We start from the raw sequence: 22,804 nt of genomic DNA, 5'->3' as shown, positions 1-22,804 counted from the left end.
CTTCATCTACTCAAAAGTAAACATCTTCATAGTCGGCGTAACCTCTGTTTATGAAAATTTGAAAATATTCCATTTCTCTAAGTTCTGTTTCTATATTCAACACTTTGCGTATATTTTTTTATAAGTATTAATGTTATAAATATGTAATATAATCAAAGTCTAAAACTCTATACGCTGCTTCATTGTATCAGTTACAGACACACCAGGTTCGTGAATCGTGATGATTTTTATTTCTTTCTTTTGGCTCTTGATGATGCAACTTTGGAACTTGATAAAAAAGCTGTTGATATCGGTCAGAGGATCAAAAGTTCAGGGGTTTATGTTTATGTGATTTTGGTGTTTGGTTTAGTTGGTGTTCTTTTCTAATTTGTTTTACTTATCTTCGATCCATTCTGTGTTCTCAATTGCTGTTTCCTTTGGTATCCAAAGACTGTCTTTACAATGTTTACTGAAACACTGGAAAATTTTATTTGTATATATTCTTTTGTGAATTTGAAGTCTTTCTTTACTGAATACTGGATGAGTTTGGTATTGCGGATATGTAAAACGCTTCGTTCTGGTTTTTGAAGCACTGTATGTCGTTATTTTGGTTTTTACAGCACTTGTATGTCGTTCTAATGAATCAACAAAACGCAGTGGTTTGATCTGTAGACTACTAAACAAGAGATTCTTTCACCTAAAACCAAATTTTACTTGTTTTTTTGCAGACAAACCAAATTAAATAACTCTTAAACTAATTAAGTTTGTGTTTGCCAAAAAAAAAAAAAAACTAATTAAGTTTGTGATCGACGACGTGAGAAGATTATTTGCCTCTTCAAATTCTCTTCTTCATCTCCATCCTCATTCAAAAGTAAGTCAAATTCAGATTAATCTTATTTTTTCTTTTAAATTTTATTAAAAGTATCTCTCACATGATCGTAAATCTACGTTGAAAACAAAACAAAATTCTTAAAAACTAGTACAAATTTTCTCCATCAAATGTATTATCTATACTTGCCAATCACATTTAAAAATATGTTGTTTTCAGAAAGAACATGATTGTTAATCATTGTTTAATTCTACTTTATATATCGATTTTAATTTTTTTTTTCTAATTCTAAGGTAAAGCATGTGTAGAATCTAATATGACTGACTATTAGTGGCCACGTTACGTTTGATAGCTTATTTATCTTGACTAGTTTTGATTTATAGTTTTAAATTATTAGGAACTAGATTTATCTCCCGTGCTACTCAGAAAAAAAAATCAAAAACTCACTATATAATCTATCTAACTCTTGGAAAAAACACTACATATATTTTCATTAAATTTTTCTATTTAAAATTAACTAAATTTGTAAATTAGATTCATCATTGCAAATTAATTTAGAAAGATGTAAAAACCGTTTAGATTGAAAATTTATATTATTTTTTGTACATACAAATATATATAAATTTTAAAAGATATGAATATTCGAATAAACACAACTCTACAATGAACAGTTGCAATTTTACAAAAAAAACTGTTACAATGAACAATCGCAATTTTTTGTAAAACATACAATTTAAAAGGATTATATAATATAAAAAAACACAACTTTTGGCGGCATTTATTTAGATTGCTATTATATTCATCATTTCAAAAATCTTTTGTTAAATCAAGAATTAAAAGAATTTCTTGACTTTAAAAAAATGAATGCTCGAAAATAATTTAGAAAAATGTATAAACCTTTCAGATTGAAATTTTAATTGATTTTATGTCATGGCAAAAAAAATAAAACAGTTCAAACAAACAAATATATATAGATTTCAAAAGATATGAATGTTCCAATAATCACAACTATACAGTGAACAGTTGTAACTTTTCATAAATAAAGTTTTAATAATCCATCACGACTTTTTGGAAAATATCCAAAATGTACAATTGAAAAAACACAACTGTTGGTCGCATTTTTTCAGATTGTTATTATATATAGATTTTTTTTGACAAACAAGGCCTTACTTTCATTCAATTAACCAAGGTAGCGTTACAAAGGGTGAAACATTTCAAAGCAAGAGGTGGGGAGAATAGTGGGAAGGTGTCGGTAACCTTCTCTTCTTGAAGAGAAGTTCATAATGCTGATCTTCCTAGAGCTTCTAGTTTCAGCACAGCTAATGCAGAGATACACTTGAGCTAATTCAGGGGGCAACTGAAACAGAGAGGTTAGATCCAAGAGGAACCGGTACACTTGTCATAATGTCGGTCCTCATCAATCTTTGACAATCAGAAGTAAGCATCCTAAGCAATTCTAAAGGCAAGGTTCTCAATGCAACTTCACAACAACAAAGCATCAATGATTGATTATGTTTTAATTGCAGTCTTCGGACAATTAAATCCATGAATCGACACAAGGATATGCTACGGGAAAGCGAGGGAAGCTTCGGAACAAACCTGGATCTATGAGGAACAGAGATTAGGTCTCGGGGCCTTGGCAAAAACTTACACAAATCCGGCGTCAACACAGAGCTCTTGTCCAACTGCAGCCAAGCAAAACAGTTGGTGAGGGGATCTGGATCCAAGGAACAGAGAGATGACAAGGTTGACTTCAACGGAAAGTTGTGATAAAGAAGATGAACAAGGCTACAAAGGTGGTCAGAGGTCTCATATTTGGCATTGAGGGGCTGGAGACTCATGAGAATCACCTCACTGAGAGAATCCACCGGGAGAGACGGAGGGAGGGGGAGAATCCACCGGATTTATTGGAAGGAGTTGCGGTGAACTTCTGGTACGTTCACCGTTGAAACAGACATAAATTAGACTTAAAAAGCAGAGAAGAACATCGGGGGTTGTGCCAGGGAGAAAAAGCGGCTAGGACGAACTGTTCGGAGGCCTTTGTGTTCGTTTTAGAATATTATTATATATATATGTATAAAATTATTATGAACCAAAGGCGATGCAATGGATAAAACACCAAGTTCGGTTATTAACCGTTGTATTGCAATTTTAACACTCAAATTTACTTTTTTATTAATCCGACCATCATCATATTTAATTAGAGAGTAAATTTTGTATTTTTTTATATTTAACATATTATAGATATAGATGAATTTTCTCAATTGTTTGTTGTAGAATTAATATTAAGATATTTAAATGTTTAAAATTACATTACTTGAAAAAATGTTGAACTAGTGATGCTAAACTTACGAACCAAAGGCGATGCAATGGATAGGACACCAAGCTCGATTATTCTCCATTGTATTGTAATTTTAACACTCAAATTTCTTATATTAATCCAACCATTTATTACCATATTTTATTGTATAAAGTTTGTAGTAATTTTTCATTTTTTAATTAATATTAAGATATTTAAGTGTTAAAATTACATTAAATTGAAAAAAATTGAATTAGTGATGCCAAACTTACGAACCAAAAGCGATGCAATGGATAGGACACCAAGCTCGGTTATTCTCCATTGTATCGCAATTTTAACACTTATTTTCTTCTATTAATCCAACAACTAGCTATGGAATATTTATTTTTGGAGCAAATCACCATATTTATTTTTTAATATATCAAATTTGTACTAATGAATTTAATTAATTAATATGGAATACTAACAATTTAAAGTTAAGTGAAAACTAACCTGATCGCTTCCGCGCATCCAAATTCGCAAATAGACCTGCAAATTTTCTATCAAGAGGCGTAAATTGTTCCAAAGCTGTGTAAAAACAAATTTTCAGTCATTAATTTCCTAATTCATATTCACAGACGCATGCTGCTGAAACATCATCATTATTTCTCATTCAATACAGACAAAGTCACATCTAGGGGGTGTGTGATTCCTACCAAAAAAAAATACGTTAACACATATTACATCCTATATATGCTATGCAAAAACTTGCACACATTGCAGCACAAGAATTGAGACAAAAACATACATATAAATCTACATATAGTCCAGAGCAGATTTTAGTACGTAAGTAAGGGTTTGTGTAGAGAGAATTGATGTAGTCAAACTTACCTGAATCGAATAATGGAAACAGAGAAACCAACAACCCATTCTCTTCACCATAGTATATAACCTTTGATCATACCTGCAGATACAGAGGGCTAAGGGCTTTTTATGTTTTCTTTCTGTAAATCATCAAATAAGCATATATAAACTTTGGATTAAGAACTTACAAACCTGTCAACAACTTTAGTAGCTTCACCAATGCAGACAATGAATACATGGGATCAAGTGTTCCAGCATGACCCGCCTGAGAAATACTAATCAGCTGCACGAACCTTTTTCACTTTGGCTAATCGTCGTAGCTTACCACAGACAGTGAAGGGAAGTCCATCCTAAGAACAATACCATAAACCAAATCACATAAGATTTCAAACAGCGAAAGAAAGAAAGAGAGAGATAGAGAAAAAAGAGATTACACAAATTGCGTCTCTCACCTTTGGGTTTGTTCACTAAAAGCATTGTACCATTAGGACCAACCCATCCCATCTAGGAAAGGTTCTCCATCAACCACCACCACTAGCCACACCTTTCTCACTGGAGGGTTTCGTCAACCCCTTGTGGACACAATATCTGGAGCAGAACACACATGGAGAAACTAAAAGTTCATCTATTGATTCTCTAATGAGCTTTGAAGTTTGTAACAATATTATTATTAGTTCATGGCAAAAAACCCTAACAACCTGACCTCCATTGGTATAATTGCATCCTCTGCATCATAAATACCTATTACAATTGTAACAATTCCATCTATTGCTTCAGCAACCTTAAGACAACAACAGCAACAAAAAATACCTAAGTTTCTCGAATTGCTTGCTCAACAATAAAAAGACCTAACTTGAATTGAAAGGATCGTTGAGGAATGAGAGAAGTAAGACTTATGGGAGGTGAAAACGGCTTCTCCGGCGTAACGTAACCAGCTTTGCAAGTTTGAGAGAACACCCAAGTCAACAACTACAATATAGCTCTGCATCTTCATCTGTTCAACAGATACGAAACCCACCACGAAAAAAATTAAGACCTTGACGAGACGAAACGAACTCAAGCAAAAAGGAAAAAATATGTTGTAAACAGAGTTTAGGTAGGAGGGATACAAGAAAACCTTACCTCTACTGGAGCTTCGTGCCTTCGTGGGAGGCTTTTTAATTAAGAACGGAACACAAGTCAATAAAGCGAAGCGGGGTATATTAAGTTATTTAACTAATGAGTAAATTTGAAATTATCTATATTGCAAAAAATAAAAATAGAAATTATCATTCAATTGACAAGATATTACCGTTACATACTTCCCTTAGCGTTTTAAAAAGTTACCGTTGATACTTGTTGTCAAGCAAATCAGCTAATGTATCTTGTTTAGTACTAATTTTTAATCACTATAAGTTATAATAAACCCAGACATAGTCACATAGAGATAAGAGCTTTAAAAGGGGGAAAAACAATGATATAATCAAGAACAGAATAACTAATTTTTGGAATCTGATGAATCCAACAAAATAAAGATTCTGGAAAATCAGTTTGATCAACTTCTTGAGAGTTTTTGTTTAATAAACAAGTTTATATATATATATATATATATATATATATAAAAAGAGAACAGAACAGAGATATTTCCAAATTAATTTGATTTTACTAGTATATATGTCAAGTTGTATCTCTCAAAGTTTTTAATCCTACTAGGTATGAACGAAGTTGTGAACTTTTTTACCCAAAAAAAAAAAAGAAAAAAAGAAAGCAAAGGTTGAATTTAAAAGAATTTGTGATTAATTTATAGTTTTCCGTCAGACAAGATTGAAGCTTTGCGTAAGGATCTGGAGAGAGGTTTGTCGATAGATGCAAAACAAGCCAAGATCTGCTGGCTTACCTCGTCTATTGTTTCAGGCATGGAAAGCCGAAATGGTTTTTTAGACACATGATTTTTTTTATCTAACTGATAGCTTTTAAAAAGGGAAAAACATTGAATCAAATCTATAGAAACAAACTACTTTTGGAACTTGTTGAATCCAATAAAAAGAGCAGTAATGTGTAGACAATAAAAACCGCCGGTTTGAAAGATAACTGAGTCGACGTATGTACATTATTTAATGTTTCGTATATACTATAAAAAGTACAAACGCGAGAAACATATATAGGACAACAAAACTCCAATAATCTGATCACATAGTCCTAATACAATGTACATAGACGACGGCATCAAAGCTAGGATCAAAGAATATTGCTGCAATAATTATTACTATTAGTATTCTTTTCTTTTTTTTTAATACTTTTACTCGTGTAGTGACGACTAAACTACTCTCATAAAGTATTTGATAAGAGTTAATTTAACTACTATATCTTACTTTTGATTGAATGAAATAATAGGATTTGGGCCACGTTTTTCCTCTGTTGGTGTTTAAAAATTGGACTATCTTAACTCCACCAAAAATATTTCGACTTTCCTTTTTATTGACCTTGTTGATTATATACCGTACACGTGGTACGTTGGCACAGATTACAAATTATTATCTACAGTTCACAATGCTTTCCCCTTTCTTTTTTTTTATTAGACAAATCATTCATGAGACAAGAAGAAAGTACTAATTAAGTTTGTATTTTAGGGGCAAAAAACTAAGCATATATTTACAGTAGACCATTTTATATGTATATATAAGGTGTTATTCTTCTCCTCACAAAAAAATCCTGCGTGTACCAAGAATCTAGTCCCACTAATAAAAGGTGTTATTCTTCTCCTCTAACCCCAAATTAATGTTGTTGTATCTCTTCTCTTAGTAGTATTTGTTTAATTAATGACAGGTTGGAGACATTAATATGAAATGAGTAAATACATTTAATGGTACTTATTTTGAATAATTATGAATTGAGGGGAGAAGAAATAGGTATTTAAAAAAAAAAAATATGATGCAAATAAATAAATAAATTGTATCTCCGGAAAAAGTTCAGTTCTGTTTCCGCAATGCCTATTTGAGAGAAACCAATGCACGTAGCCTCCTCCTCTTCTGTTTCCAACCTTTTAAATCTATACTCCAAAGTTCATCAAACCGTTTCCATAATCTCTTCTTTGTGTTATGTATTTCATCAAGATCAAATAACAACTGTTTGCACAAAATTTGTTTGGTTGTATGCTATTAAAGTGATGATTAATAGTTTCAATTATATAATATACTCCGTCTCTAGCATTTTAAATGATCACTACAAATAAAAAAGGTGTACCACATCACTTATTTATATATTTGCACCAATTATAACAAATGATGTTAGTTTTACATCAATTGATATAAATGATGTTAATATTTGTTAAGATTCTAACAATTGATGTTACATAGTTGTAGCATTTGTTTGTAATTGATGTTAAAATCGTTCACTTGTAAACAATTGATGCTAATATTAGTTAGATTTTTTTTATAAATAAATATTATTTGTAAATTTGCTAGCATTATTTTCTAAATGATGTAAATTTTTATTATTTTTAGGCAGTTTCAGCTTCACCTGCTCAGACTCTGTCTCTACCTCCTTGTTGAGATACTTCCGAGAGAGAGCAATAGCATCCTCCTAATTGTTCAAAGTCTTGAACCCAAAATTTGCATTTAAGCTACTAAGCTCCTTCAATAAACAACAAACATATTCAATAATTAGTCACACAGTATTTTAATCATACTTGAAATGTATCAAACTAGATTGACAAATTGATTTATATAATCAAGAAAAACAAAAACAAAATCTCTAAAATGTTGTCTGCAAATGTTTTTTTGGGAAAAATATTAAAAAAAGTCTGAACTTTCAAATTTGAGACGAAAAATGTCTCAATTTTTGAAATGTCATTTAAAAAAAAAAAAAAAAAAAAAAAAAAAAAAAAAGAAAAGAAAAGAAGAAGAGGTTACATTACATTTAAAATGAGGGAACTAGGTTTACCGTAAATCACCGTGATTAATAGTTGTCTTCTTTACTGAGTATAAAGTATAAACCGGGTTATGTGTAGACAATAACAACCGGTTCTCAAACCCAAAAAGAAAAGAAAATAAATAAACCGGTTATCAAACCCAAAATAAAATACTATAAACCGATTGGTTTAAAATAATTAATCAAGGCGATGCTTTTTGGGAACGGACGATGTGATGCAATATATAGACGGACATCAAACGACGCTCTCTCTATCCATTAGACGAGAGAGCTAGGATTAGTTGCATAATAAAATATATGCAAATCTCTCAATCTGAGCACTCGTCAACCAGAACTACGTCGTCTCAATTTGGATTAGAGTATTATTACTACTTAGCACGACTGAAAAATATAGACATGACTTTCAGTTTTGGGCCTATGCTTATAATAATTATGTTCGAGTTTGCACTATTTTATCATAGAAAAATCATTCATGAGACAAAGAAATTACTGTAGTAACACCATTTTTTGTAGTACATGGAATTGTGAAACTTACATTGTTGTTACCTAACCGTTAGCTTTAATTAAAAAGGAAGACATTGAATCAAAATCCATCAAAAACAAACTAGTTTTGGGACTTGTTGAATCCAATAAAAAGGACATGCAGTAATATGTGTAGACAATAAAACCCGGTTTAAAAGATAACTGATTCCGACATATGTACATTATTTAATGTTTCGTATATAGAAAAATGTACAAACGCGAGAAACATATATAGGACGATAAACGAGAGACAGAGAATACGCTGGCTCACATCACATAGTTCGTTGGAAACAGACGATGTAATACAAATGTACATAGACGACGGCATCAAAGCTAGGATTGATGCATATTGCTGCAAAAATGATTACTATTAGTATTCTTTTCTTATTTATTTTTAACTTTTATACATTTTTAGGCCATCGTTAATGGGAGAACACCAAAGGTGTTCTTAGCCCAAAAAAATTATAAAAATAATGAATAGTGGCTTAGAACACTTTTTTTAGTTCTTGATGTAGAACTGATCTAAGCCCAGTTCTTATTTGACGTGGCTTCATGTGATTGGACGAGATTTTATGGAAAAAAAAAATATTTCATTTATATAAGGAAGTAATTTAAATGTTAATTTATAAGTTTTTATAATTGTAATATGTTTAAAAATATTATATTAATTTATAAGTATACAATTGCTTTTATATAAGTAAGCAATTTAAATGTTAATTTGTAAGTTTTTATAATTGTAATATGTTTAAGAATATTATATTAATTTATAAGTATATAATTGCTTTTATATAAGTAAGCAATTTAAATGTTATTTTATAAGTTTTTATAATTTGTAAAATGTTTATGAATATTATTTCACTATATTTTTATTCTAAGAACACCATAATTAGTTCTCCCATTTTTTTTACCTATGATCTTAACAACTGATCTAACATTATTTTCACTATATATTTAATCTAAAAACACAAAAAAAGTTTTCCCATTAATGATGCCCTTACTCGTGTAGTGACGTACTAGTAGTCTAGTACTACTCTCATAAAGTATTTGGTAAGAATTAATTTTACGAATGAAATAATAGGATTTGGGACACGTTTTTTTTCCTCTGTTGGTGTTTAAAAATTGGACGATCTTTAATTACACTAAATAATTCTTCAGATTTCCATTTTATTGATCTGTTGATTATGTACCGTACACGTGGGTACGTTGTATTATCTACAGTTCACAATGCTTTCCCCTTTCTTTTTTATTAGACAAATCATTCATGAGACAAGAAAGTACTAATTAAGTTGTATTTTGGGGCAAAAACTAAGCATATGTATATTATATATATATACGGTAGACCATTATAAAAAATAATCCTGCGTGCACCAAGAATCTAGTCCCACTAATTAAGGTGTTATTCTTCTCCTTTAACTCCAAATTAGGGGAGGTATTGATTTAGGATTTAAAAAAAATTTAATGACTTTAAAAGTTAGATAAAATATGTTGTTATTCAATCAAGACTTTTAAAAACTCTTTAAAAATTTGGTGTTATTGATTGTGGATTTGTAAAAAGTTATCTAAAATCTTGATAAATCTAGTATTATTGGATTAAGAGTTTTATAAAGTCATTAAAAGTTTTATGTTATTCAAATAAAACAAAAGAATTTTGGATTGTTAATGAATTCAAATTTTATGTTATTGGTTTAGGATTTTATATCATTTCTTTCATAACAAAAGTCATGAAAACTCTTTCATCAAATAGAAAGATTTTACAAGATTAGAAAAAACAAATCATCAAGATTTTAAAAAACTTCCTAAACAATCTCTTAGAATCCTTCATTTTTAATTTTCAATTTTCTATGATTCTAACAATCAGCAAGAATATAAAGTTATTAAAATTCTTTCTAAATCCTAAACCAATACCTCCCCTTAACTGTTGTTGTATCTCTTAGTAGTACTATTTGTTTGATTAATGACAGGTTGGATACATTAATAAATGAAATGAATGAGTAAATAAATTTAATGGTACTTAATTTTGAAAATATAATAATAAAATTAATGAATGGGGGAGAAGAAATAGGTATCCCAGTAAAAAAAAATACTATGATACAAATAAATAAATAAATTGTATCTCCGGAGAAAGTTCAGTTCTGTTTCCGCCATGTCTATATGAAGACTATAAGGTCATCTCCATCAATGGATCTTGATATAAGTTTCTTACAAATGAAAATCATACAAAAATTATTATTTAATTTGATGAGTTTCTTAAATAGTGTAATAACTCTCTCTAAAGTTTCTAAAATCTCTTATCTAAGAAACTTTAAAACATATTTAAGAAACTCAAACAATTTTTTATTAATAATTTTTCTCTCTCTATTCTAAGAAATTTAGGTTAAGAAACCTTAATGGAGATGACCTAAAGCCAATGCACGACGTAGCCTTCCTCCTCCTCTGTTCCCAATAGATTCACCTTTTAAATCTATACTCCAAAATTCATCAAACTGTTTCCATAATCTCTTCTTTGTGTATGTATTTCATCAGTTTTTTTTTTTTTAAATCATATAAAGAAGCTAACCTGAATTTTTTTATATTATTATTTCCCATATAAAAAAATTTAATTGAATAAGTTCCAAAAAAAACGAGAGTTATCAGAGGGGGTTTAATATTTATATAAAGAAAATAAAACACTAAAAGATGAAAGAAGATAGCTGTGTTGCTCTTTTTATCGCCATGTGTTCTTCTTCTTCTTCTTTTTAAAATGTTTTTTCTTTTTCTTTGAGTGGAGAGGAGAGTAGTAGTAGTAGTAGTACTAAATGAGCTTAGATTTCCAGATCTAATCACGCCGTCGTGGTCATGAGATTTTTGTGAGAAAGCAAAAGCCCTTTTGTCGTTTTTTTTAAAATTTTTATTGGCTCTCTTATTTTTGTTTTGTTTTGTTTTTGTCGGTAAGTTGTTGAGATTTTCAAAAATTCAAAGAAGAGAAGAAAGAAGTAAGATTTGAGTGAGCGAGAGAGAGAAGAAATACCTACACAGGAATGGGTCATTACGCAACAGTAGTGTGGGATCAAAAAGAAGCTACTGAGATTATCAAAGATTGGAATGGCATTGACCAAGTCCTTCTCAGAAACCCACATGGTGCTTCTGCTAAGGTCCCTTTGCTTTCTTCTTTATTTTTTTTTTGTATTCGAGAGCTTGTTAATCAATTCTTGGTTTTTTTTTGTTTTTGTTGGGGTTTTCCAGATTAGTTTACATGGAGGGCAAGTGATTTCATGGCGGAATGAACAAGGCGAAGAGCTTCTTTTCACTAGCAACAAGGTTACAACAAATACATAACCTTTTGGTTTTCAACAGAGAGAGTCAAAAATCTTATTTTTATTTTTTTTTCTTGTGAATTATATAATATTGTTAGGCTATATTCAAACCCCCAAAATCAATGCGTGGAGGGATTCAGATTTGTTATCCTCAGGTAAAAAAAAATTAGATTTTTTTTATTTTCAAGTTGTTCTCACTGAAATTTTCTGTAATTGGAGTTTGTGTGTGTGTTTGGTGAAGTTTGGGGATTGTGGATTGTTGGATCAACATGGGTTTGCCAGGAACAAAATCTGGGTTATCGATGAGAATCCACCTCCTCTTCACTCCAACGAATCATCCTCTGTCAAATCTTTTGTTGATCTTCTTTTGAAACCTTCTGAAGACGACTTGAAGCAATGGCCTCATAGGTAGTATATATATATGTGTCATCACTCTTGTGTTGTTTTTACTGCTTTTCTCCTATTGTTCTTTTTCAACAATGACACATTTGTTTCTGCAGTTTCGAGTTCCGTCTTCGGGTTTCGCTTGCTGTTGATGGCGACTTAACCTTAGTTTCTCGGATCCGAAACATCAATGGCAAGCCCTTTAGCTTCTCTTTTGCATATCACACTTACCTCTCTGTCTCTGACATCAGGTATTATTACTGTTCAGTAAGTCAGCATTTGATTCTTCAGTCTCTGGTGAAATCAAATACAATGTTACTTTTTTTTTTCTACAGTGAAGTGAGAGTTGAAGGGTTGGAGACACTCGACTACTTAGACAACCTCAGCAAAAGAGAGCTTTTGACAGAACAAGGCGATGCAATAACCTTTGAATCCGAGGTAAACCTTAAAAGCAATCATCTATATAGCGAACAAGTATCTTCGCTCGATTACCTTATATGATTGCATCTTTTGAATTCAGATGGACCGGACTTACCTTAGATCACCAAAGGTAGTTGCAGTTCTTGATCACGAACGAAAAAGAACGTATGTTATCGGAAAGGAAGGACTTCCAGACACTGGTGAGAATGAAACAACAATTCGTTTTCGATTACTTGTTTGTTGTATATGATATGAATCATCATTAACTTTGATGGATGGTGCAGTTGTATGGAATCCATGGGAAAAGAAATCGAAAACAATGGCGGATTTTGGTGATGATGAGTACAAAAGCATGCTCTGTGTGAATGGTGCAGCAGTTGAGAGACCAATCACTTTGAAGCCAGGAGAAGAATGGACTGGCCGGCTTATGTTGACCGCGGTTAAATCTAGTTTCTGCTTCGATCAGCTCGAACTACAGAGCAAAGGATTCTGATTCTCTGACTTGGATTCCATCCTAAAGAAAATATGCTTGTTCCATTGCAAGTTTCTGCAGCTTTTTTTGTACTGCAACATTGGAAAAGCAGAAGCACCGTTTTTTTTTTCTTCCCTATTTTGTTGATTCTCGTTTTTCTCAGTAGAAGCTTATGAGCTGGTGATTTCTCAAACCAGTCTCGTGATGTAGGTGACAGAACAAAAAAATTGCCTCTTCTCCTCGGCTAATGTACGAATTTGAGACAAGGTTTGTTTTAAATGTGACTATTCAGTTTTTTCTTAACAAAAAAGTAAGTAGTAGTAAGTTAGATTACTGAATCTGTTATAACTTTATAAATCTTATATAGATCAAAGTTGGCTTGCCGAATAGATCAACAACAAGAATAAAACCATTTTAACCAAAAAGAGCAGAACTTTGCACTACAAGCTTTGAGGTTAGGATAATTCCCGGTTTTTGATAACCAACTTCCAAAATCAGCAGCAAAATCTAATTGACAAAAATCTCGCAGCGTCATGTTTTTCTCTAAACACTATATCAAGTTCATGCAGCTCGGCGATACTCTAGCTGTTTGGTGTTTTCTTGAAGTACCTTCCAAACAAAAGAAGAATTTAACATTTAGAGAACAAAGAACAAATCTTCAATGGTGGTGGAGAAAGAACACCCTAGAAAGAGAAAGATTCAGAAGTCAATTGTTACCTCGCGTATTCTCTCTGCAATTGCCTTGCAACCTTCAGAAGCCAATGCAAACACCGTTTCAAATGTTTCCATGGGTAACTTCGCATCCATCTACATTTGTAATAACTCAAGACATAAACATCTAGAATCATATCACTGGGAATGTAGAGACAGATGTGATATGGAGGGAAGAAGAAGAACCTGAAGGAGTGTCACTTTGTCTAATTTAGGTAAAATACCAACGGTTACATCAGTTCCTCCAGCGCTATCTTCGACATAGTTAAGATCAAGAAGAGGAGTACTGTTTAAGTATCCAGCACTACAAGACACAGCGAGATCGCGCATTGGAATTCCAGCATCTGCTAGAGCTAGAGTCGCGGCATTGATACAAGCTGATCTTGTTCCTGAATACAGAAGAACAAAACACCAATGGCAGATCAGAGATTGAAAGAGCTTAAAAAAAGCTTGTTTGCAGAACAGAGAGAGAGTAAGTTAGTTACTCGTACCTCCGTCAGCTTGTAGAACCTGAAGGAATATGTCAATCTGCACAAAGGAAACAATCAATCCATCAAGAAGCAAAAGCAAACAAAAACAGAGAAAAATGCAACTTTGATTACAAGTTCGTCAAGGAAACCTGAGAATGAGGCAACAATTCAGTTAATATGCACGCTTCCATTGTCTGACGGATAACAAGAGATAGCTCTGTTGATCGCCTGACCATCATAATTAATACACAACAATTTATATGATTCCCGTGAGAAGAAGCAAAAGTCTTTTTTTTTTAGCTACACGATATAGATGTAATAAACCTGTCGAATTTTTGTCTTCTACGATCACCAGTACTAAACTGAGCCATACTATACTCACACAGCACCTACCAAAACATAAAAATTAGCCATAAGCATTACAAATTTGACATAAGCTTTTTCGCCAAAGAACAATACCAAACAAGATCACAAAAGCATATACATACCAATGCATGGTCGTTCTTTTTTTGCAGGCTCTTGTTTTGAATCTGAGGAAGCACAGAGATAGATACATACCAATTAAACAGACAGAAATAAACCAATTCGCTTAATTCACTGGATTATATACAACTAAAGCACCAATCTTTATAGGTCAAATCAAGTACCTCTCTTGGACCATAGACAGCTGCAATTACTTTGGTATTGCCCATCTCGAAAACAGCAGAACTAGAAACAAAGTTGAAATTTTTGTGTTCATATAAAAGTGCCAAATTTAGAACTGAGATGGAAATAAAGCTTAAAGAGAGAAAGAATTAAGTATACCCGTCAGCCTTAGAAACCACTCCAACTTCAGCTACGATTTGCCTCATCTGAGATTTCATTAGAAGACGCGTCACGAATTGACTTGTGAAGGCATCATCAGCAAAGAAAAGACAAGGAACTGAGATGGGAAACATACCTCATTGAATCGGCGACCATCTAATCGAAGACCTTCTGGGTTTACGTACTCCATTGTTGTAAAAATTTACAGAACCCTAGACAGAGAGGTTATTTAACTATGAGAGCAGAGCAAGACAGAAACAAAACAAGTTTTATACTCTCTGATTCCCAGGAACAGAAACAACTGAGGAACAAGAGGTGAGACATATAAACCTCTGCCTGCATTTGCGGCGGCGATATGACGGACGGTGATGGACGGCGTCGACGATAGAACTAAAAAAGAGTGATTTAGGGCTGTTGGTTTCTTTTTGTGAATTAAGTGAGATTTTAAGGGTATACCCGTAAAAGCGTCTTAATTCACAAGATCAAATAACAACGGTTTGCACAAAATTTGTTTGGTTGTATGTTATTAAAGTGATGATTAGTAGTTTCAATTATATAACATACTTCCTCTGTAGCATTTTAAATGATCACTACAAATAAAAAAAGGTGTACCACATCACTTATTTATATATTTGCATCAATTATAACAAATGATATTAGTTTTACATCAATTGATATAAATGATGTTAATCTTTGTTAAGATTGTAGCATTTGTTGTAGCATTTGTTGGTAATTGATGTTAAAATTGCTCACTAGTAAACAATTTATGCTAATATTAGTTAGATTTTTTTATAAATAAATATTATTTATAAATTTGTTAGCATCATTTTCTAAATGATGTAAATTTTATCATTTTTAGGCATTTTCAGCTTCACCTGCTCAGATTTTGCTTCCGCCTCCTTGTTGAGATACTTCCGAGAGAGAGCAATAGCATCCTCGTAGTTGTTCAAAGTCTTGAACCCAATGTTTGCATTTAAGCTATTAAGCTCCTTCAACAAACAACTAACAACAAACAGATTCAATAGTTAGTCACACAGTAACTTAATCATACTTGAAATGTATCAAACTAGATTGACAAATTGATTTATATAATCAAGAAAAACAAAAACAAAATCTCTAAGATGTTTTTAGGAAAAATATTAAAAAAAACCTGAACTTTCAAATATGAGATGAAAAAAGCTTGAACATTTGAAATGTCATTTAAATCGTAAAGTTTAGGTTGATTTTTTCTTAAAATGTTTAACTTTTGTTGACTTGGCCAATTTAGACATGACATTAAATTTCTATTAAAAATGATAACGGAGTAAATTTCTGTTATTAATCTACGTTTACTCGAATCACTACAAATAAAAAAGGTGTACCACATCACTTATTTATATATTTGCATCAATTATAACAAATGATGTTAGTTTTACATCAATTGACATGAATGATGTTAATATTTGTTAAGATTCTAACAATCGATGCTACATAGTTGTAGCATTTGTTTGTAATCTATATTAACATTTTTGAAGTACATTTTGTGTTATGCCCATTTAGTTTTACTTATTTAAATTTTTATTTACAACATTAACCCTTCAAAAATTTCCATAAATAATATCACAACAGATTTTGTTTCCTAAATCTATATTAATATTTTTGAAGTACATTTGGTGTTTTACCCTTGAAGTTATATGTATTTAAAAACTTATTTATATATTTAATCCCTAAAAACTTTCCACAAATAATATCACTTCAGATTTTGTTTCTTAAATATTTTACATTTCATTCCAACCAAAAATAAAAAACAGCAATCAATATTATGTACAGACATAAACTATGATATATTTTCCATTTTATTTTTCAAACCTGTGAGTTTTGATTCTTAAAGTAAAAAGAACTTCTAATTATTTAAATATTATAATTAATATATATATATAAATTTAATAAAATTTAAATTATTATGAATATGTAAAATTAAAAAAAAATTAAAAAAACTATATAATGTGGTTATAAAAGGGCATGTTGGAATTAATAAAATATTATTAAATATGTGCTAACACTGGTTAAATCCTCATTTTATTATTTGCCAACAGTATAAATATTATAATATCTGACATATAAAATCAATTTGTTTTACCTAAGATTGTGTAAAATAATTAATTCATTAGGAAAAATGTGACTTAATCACATCATATAAATGACTTATTATGAATTTAAATCCCTTATTTTTTGTTATAATAATTAAAAATCAAAATAGAATCTCAAACACTAAACAAAACAAATTAAATATAATAAAAAATAGTCATATATTACAGGTTAAAAAATTAATAAAAACATTTAGTCGCACAAGCGGCCGAAAAATTAGGTTATTTCTCTATTTATAAAATATCCAATATTTAACAAATAAATAGAATATAAAATATAAATAATAATAAAACTATATGCACGCGGTGTATCGCGGGTTAAAATCTAGTTGATGTTAAAATTGCTCACTTGTAAACAATTGATGCTAATATTAGTTAGATTTTTTATAAATAAATATTATTTGTAAATTTGCTAGCATCATTTTCTAAATGATGTAATTTTTTTATCATTTGGACAATTGATGATAATATTTGTTTTGTATTTTTTTTTCCTTTGAAGTGATACAAATTAAGATAAATTAGTATCAATTAAAATTAATTGATGCCAATTAATTAGGTATGGCATCACTCATTGAATCTAAATTAGTATCAATTTTGGTATCACTTATATTGGTACTATTGAATCATTTCCCATATGATTTTAATATATGATTTTATTAATCATCTAGAAAGCCATTTCGGACAATATTTATATTTATAATTAAATCTAGATAATATGTTAATTTGTTTTTTTTGCATTTGTTGGACAGTGGCTCACCCGTTATATCGAGTTATTTCTTAATTCTAAAAAGGTTTAATCTTTTACTCCTTTTCCATGTAGTATTCCAAAAAAAATATTAGGTTTAGGCTTTTCTTGTTATTGTTTGTTTTTATTTAGTGAAGACTTTACCCGTTGACTCTGTTTTTATTTTGTTTGTGTATTAATTATCTTGATAAATTCCTAATACAAAAATATTGATAGTAGTCAACGTGTCGGGGACTTACGTGTGCCATGCCGACAAATGATATGCAAAGTAATGTAGTATATGAAAATGACGGGTTCGTGAGGGTAGAGATGATGGAATCATTTACTAAGGTTTTTTTGTTTGTTTGTTTGGTCTTATGAATATATATGTTTGATTATATCAAATATTAGACAGATATTATAAGAAGAAAAAAAAAACAAGTTGTAGTCTTGTAGACAATGTAAGAGAGACCACTCTTTAACCTAGTAACTAGTACCTAGGACGACTATGGTCCTAACTCCTAACTCCTAACACCTAACACCTAACGAATGTCATGCGACTATTATATACTGTATTTTTTTACGGTCTAACTTTTAACAAGAGTAAATAATCCCACGTAAAAGCCTTAAAATTACATGTATCGTAGAATCTTATCGACTTTTAATTAAATATATACTTAGTAAAAACAATCAATTATTATGATTTGATGGACCAATTATAGTCAAAAAGCGCAACCAACCATTTATTATAGGAAAATCTAAGTATTTTGTTAACTTTTTCTCCTAGTTTTTTTTAATAAAAGTTTTTGATAAGAGACTTGGGCTCCAAGCAAAATATCATAATTTCCCTACACATCGGTTCGACTTTTAAAATAATAAAGACGAGATATAATTATCACACATTCAAAACACATCACCACTAGATTCATTACCAAATTTAAAACTTGATAATAAAATAATTGTCCAAAAATTGGGTCAATGCGAAGTGACACATACTCGTGACCAATCTTGCATGAGAAGGGCCCACCGAGTGACGCGTGAAACATACGAACACCATGGAGAGCGTGTGGAGTTAGATGAAAAAAAAGTTGCTTGGAGACCAAGCTAGAATAGGACAATTGGCTCTGCTTTCGGTACGGTAACTACCACGTGTCACTAATCTAACGTCTCAATCTGCGATGCGGAAAGCCGTTTTGGATCCACGAAACCGCCCTTATTAATCCCTCCTCCTCTTCCTTTTTTTTTTACAAGGAACTCCAATTCTAACTCCGGTTCAACCAACCGGTTTATAAACAGAATCAATTAAGCAGGCCATGTCAATAGTGCGAAATGCGTTCTGAGTGAATCATTTAATCATTTGAATTAAGGATAGTGTTAAACCGGTTAGAACACGCATTTAATTTCTCTCTGTAACAGTTATTATAGTAGTCAAAACTAAAAGACACAGTAGTAAATATAAGCAGTTAATATAATCGCAAATTTAAATTAAAAAAATCTCCATAAAAAAAAGCTAAAATGACTGTAGTAGTATTTAAACAAGGACGTTCCTAAGAAACGGCGATTCTTCGTAAGCCTTTTTGACTCTTCTCTCTCTTTTTTTTTTTAATACTTCTCTCTCTCTCTCTCTCTCTCTCTCTCTCTCTCTCTCTCTCTCTCTCTCTCTCTCTCTCTCTCTCTCTTCCTCTCTCTCTCTCCTCAATTCACAATAATACTGTGTAAAAAAAATTAACTCTCTCTCTCTCTCTCTATAGATGGAGAGACGAACGAGAAGAGTCAAGTTCTCAGAGCATCGTACGGTCACAAACGTAGCAGCTAAGCAGAGTGAGGACTCTCCACGGCTGGTTCGTATCGCTGTTACTGACCCTTTCGCTACCGACTCATCATCTGGCGAAGACGAAGAAGACAACGTCACGGTGGCGGCTCCAAGAGTGAAGAGATACGTCGAGGAGATTAGGTTCTGCCAAGGCGAATCATCCTCCTCCTCCGCCGTCGTCACGGCGAGGAAAGCTAAACACAAGGCGGAGAAAGCCGTGGTTGATGATGACGTGTCTTCGTCGTCGGTGAAGCCTAAAAAGTACAGAGGCGTTAGACAGAGGAAGTGGGGGAAATTCGCGGCGGAGATCAGAGATCCGTCGAGCCGTACTAGGGTTTGGTTAGGGACTTTTGTCACGGCGGAGGAAGCTGCTGTGGCTTACGATCGAGCCGCGATTCAATTCAGAGGACATAACGCACTGACCAATTTCCTAACCCCTCCTCCGTCTCCGCCGCCGACGCCTCCGCCTCCGCCTCTCATCGTTCTCGATACGGTTCCCGCTTGCGATTCAGGGAAAGATTCTCGCCAGACCCTCCATTCTCCGACCTCTGTTCTCAGATTCAACGCCAACGAGGAAACAGAGTACAGAACAGAGCATGAGATTGAACCGATCGAGCTATCTCCGACTGCTCTGGTGAAATCAGAACCGTGGTTCCCGGATCCGTTTCCGTTACCGGATCTATCTCTTGCCGACGACTATTTATGGGATTCCAAAATTGCCCCTGACCTTTTGTTTCTCGATTATGAAGAACTCAAAATCCAATCACCGTTGTTACAGCTAAACACAGAGTATTGGCAAAAAGAAGGGAACGAATCTGAAGATTTCTCCTTCAGATTGATCGAAGAAGATTTCGAGTCTTCTTTATGGGATGTTGATAATTTCTTCGACCATCACCCTCGAGATTAAAAAAAAAAAAAGATCGAAACTTTGGGAAGACGATGTGTCTTCTCAACTTCTTGGGAGATTTTTTTGTTTGTTTGGGGGTGATTATGACATGGATGCATCTTGACCGTCGGATACCTTTTTGTCTGGATAACGTGGACAGTTCAGATCAACTGAAGCGCCAAAGAGGACAAAAAAAGGAAGTTTTGTTTTTAATTAATTTGTGGGTAAATATCTTTAGGTAAGAGACTTAAGAGTAAAATGTTTAGTCGTGCTTATGAAGATAACAACAGCTTCGTTATTTGGTTTCCTCTCTCTCTCAGATTTGTCTCAATGGTAGGAAACAGTATATAAATGTGTTTCTATATCTTATATTAATATTTATTTAAAAAATGTATATTATTAATTCGTACGAGTATCTCTTCTATTATGGTTATGCGACGACAAATGACAAGTCTTTGATGCATTTTCAAAAATTATTATTTCAACACATAAAATTCTATCAGAATTGCCAAAAAAAATCTTGTAAATGCCCAAAAAATGTCATAATCATATTTTGTGAATTTGTATTAATTTACTAAAGATGAAAAAAGTACTTTAACATGTTAGTAATGGATTGTCTTAATCAAACAAAAGATTAAACAAAAACTACGTATTTTATATGGTCAAAAGTTACCTGATGTCATCTGATTTTATGATTTTATCCTTATCGACCGATTTGAGTGGGTGTGTGGTGTGAAGTGAAGATTCAAGGTATCACCGAGAGACATGTTCTCGTGTCTGCTGTTGCTTTCTTCCACTTAAGTAAACAAACCCCATTCATGTGAAGAACCAAACCATTGAATCCTATATATTAACCCTACCAATTATGTCTCCACTCATCCTTGACGTTTTCGAATTCAACATAAAAGATAACCAAGTACTACTACTACTACCCTTTTTCATATTGAATAAGAAGATACAATCATACAATAAACACACTTTGCATTCTGTCAAAACTGGTCGAGGTCTACGTACGTATAGAAAGACAATAGAGTTTGGTATACATCAATTTTTAAGGACGAAGTGTGTTGTCTTCTAATTAAATGGCTGTTTTCTGTTTTGTACCATGGTCTATCTAGTTGTTGGGACATTTGTCTATATATCTATGGTTCATGCCCGTTTTTGTCAATTATATAAGAACCATTACAAGTGTATGTAGTAGAGGTATAAGGCCAACTAAGAATACATACTACTTCAAAACGAAATTGAGATCCAAGTTTTGTTTCGGTAAAGTTCTTAACACCCCCTTTACTACACTAAAACCGGTCATTACTCATCTTCATACTGCCGGTTATTTGTATACATGAGAGCGGAAGTGACATGATTTGGCCCCTCCAAAAAGCAAAAACTATAAATGGCATGATTTAAAGAAGTGGATTATCTAGACACGTGAGTATTCCAAATAAATTTAAAACTCCTCACGATATTATCTCGTTGATCTTATTCCTTGTCTTTTTCACTCTATTTTCTTTTCTATAGTTAACACACTTTTGCCCCCACTAATTAGCAAAATATTATTTGAAATCAAATATCTCCTCACGCAATATAATAAATAAATAAATAATACTAAAAGAGTTAATACAAATAGTTTGGTCTTTTCAGGGTCAATATTTTGACCAATTCGATATTTTTTCAATCTTTTGCAGCATTTGGTTCAAATTGGACCCCATAGTTTAGCTTCTTGAGTTGGAAACCACTTTCATTCAGCAGCTTCATGGTCACATTACTCACATTCATGTTTTTTACTCATACCTTTATACATATGGTGTAAAGAGAAATAACAGAGACGTGTATTTTCTTATGATAGAAATGATGATGTTAGAGTTACTCTTGAGTAAAAAGTACTGACCGCAACAAAAAGAGGAAGATGAGATAATAAAGCACATCAATAAAATAAAAAAATGTACTGTGGTTGGTATTATGATAGTATCCATAGTGAATTTAGTATCGAATGTATGAACCTATTTTTGGCAAATTCATTTATATGTGGTTAGAGTCGATGAACATGAATTACCCCAGTAGAGACTTGCGTGCCGTGGAATCCCAAAGAAGATGCACAAAGACAAAACCTAGAGATTCACATACTCTCAGAACCACTTGCAACACACATGTAAAGCATCCGAGCATTTAATGCCTGCAGCTTGGACCGACCATTTGAAAAAAGGAACATGATTCAAGAAAATAAAATTTCAAATTTCAGCCAATTATGTTTCAATTCAAACTGGGTGGATAATATATATTGGGGATATATTTTGCCCGAGAGAGATCGTTTACAATTCTA

General features: G+C 32.1%; 3 protein-coding genes across 6 annotated transcripts; 2 read left to right on the top strand and 1 right to left on the bottom strand.

Moving 5' to 3' along the window:
- Positions 1–10,466: 10,466 nt before the first annotated feature.
- Positions 10,467–13,084, top strand: LOC104699731 (putative glucose-6-phosphate 1-epimerase). 4 transcript variants are annotated; one of them, XM_087460327.1, is made up of 9 exons: positions 11,004–11,227; positions 11,314–11,512; positions 11,604–11,678; positions 11,773–11,829; positions 11,916–12,082; positions 12,175–12,309; positions 12,394–12,496; positions 12,579–12,678; positions 12,763–13,084. In XM_087460327.1, the coding sequence occupies exons 2-9, from the start codon at positions 11,399–11,401 to the stop codon at positions 12,969–12,971; spliced, it is 960 nt and encodes a 319-aa protein (XP_087316453.1). In that variant the 5' UTR covers positions 11,004–11,227; positions 11,314–11,398; the 3' UTR covers positions 12,972–13,084. The 4 variants fall into 4 exon arrangements, with proteins under 4 accessions (XP_010413378.1, XP_010413377.1, XP_087316453.1 ...); XM_087460328.1 differs by having other exon boundaries at positions 11,088–11,227; positions 11,314–11,498; XM_010415076.3 differs by having other exon boundaries at positions 10,467–11,498.
- Positions 13,085–13,280: 196 nt separating this feature from the next.
- Positions 13,281–15,529, bottom strand: LOC104699730 (exosome complex component RRP41 homolog). The gene is made up of 11 exons (XM_010415074.3): positions 15,266–15,529; positions 15,072–15,147; positions 14,936–14,982; positions 14,779–14,839; positions 14,620–14,661; positions 14,456–14,520; positions 14,281–14,359; positions 14,153–14,189; positions 13,848–14,050; positions 13,668–13,757; positions 13,281–13,559 (listed from the first exon to the last, which is right to left on the bottom strand). Exons 2-11 carry the CDS (start codon positions 15,123–15,125, stop codon positions 13,512–13,514), a joined length of 726 nt encoding a protein of 241 aa, XP_010413376.1. The 5' UTR covers positions 15,126–15,147; positions 15,266–15,529; the 3' UTR covers positions 13,281–13,511.
- A 3,662-nt stretch (positions 15,530–19,191) lies between these two features.
- LOC104704152 (ethylene-responsive transcription factor CRF6) lies at positions 19,192–20,887 on the top strand. Its single transcript, XM_087460326.1, has one exon. It carries the CDS (start codon positions 19,537–19,539, stop codon positions 20,503–20,505), a length of 969 nt encoding a protein of 322 aa, XP_087316452.1. The 5' UTR covers positions 19,192–19,536; the 3' UTR covers positions 20,506–20,887.
- The last annotated feature ends 1,917 nt before the right edge of the window (positions 20,888–22,804 follow it).

Source organism: Camelina sativa, chromosome 7 (genome assembly GCF_030686135.1).
Source record: "Camelina sativa cultivar CO46 ecotype springtype chromosome 7, ASM3068613v1".
NCBI lineage: Eukaryota > Viridiplantae > Streptophyta > Magnoliopsida > Brassicales > Brassicaceae > Camelina > Camelina sativa.
This window is presented reverse-complemented; position numbering and strand designations above follow the sequence as displayed.

Coding starts and splice junctions, on each gene's coding strand:
- LOC104699731 (XM_010415075.3), top strand. CDS start 11,399: ATGGGTCATTACGCAACAGTAGTGTGGGATCAAAAAGAAGCTACTGAG. Junction 12,310..12,393: donor CTCTCTGTCTCTGACATCAG/GTATTATTACTG, acceptor TTTTTTCTACAG/TGAAGTGAGAGTTGAAGGGT. Junction 12,497..12,578: donor CAATAACCTTTGAATCCGAG/GTAAACCTTAAA, acceptor TTTTGAATTCAG/ATGGACCGGACTTACCTTAG.
- LOC104699730 (XM_010415074.3), bottom strand. CDS start 15,125: ATGGAGTACGTAAACCCAGAAGGTCTTCGATTAGATGGTCGCCGATTC. Junction 14,662..14,778: donor CTGTCTATGGTCCAAGAGAG/GTACTTGATTTG, acceptor GTGCTTCCTCAG/ATTCAAAACAAGAGCCTGCA. Junction 14,360..14,455: donor AGAAGACAAAAATTCGACAG/GTTTATTACATC, acceptor TATGATGGTCAG/GCGATCAACAGAGCTATCTC.
- LOC104704152 (XM_087460326.1), top strand. CDS start 19,537: ATGGAGAGACGAACGAGAAGAGTCAAGTTCTCAGAGCATCGTACGGTC.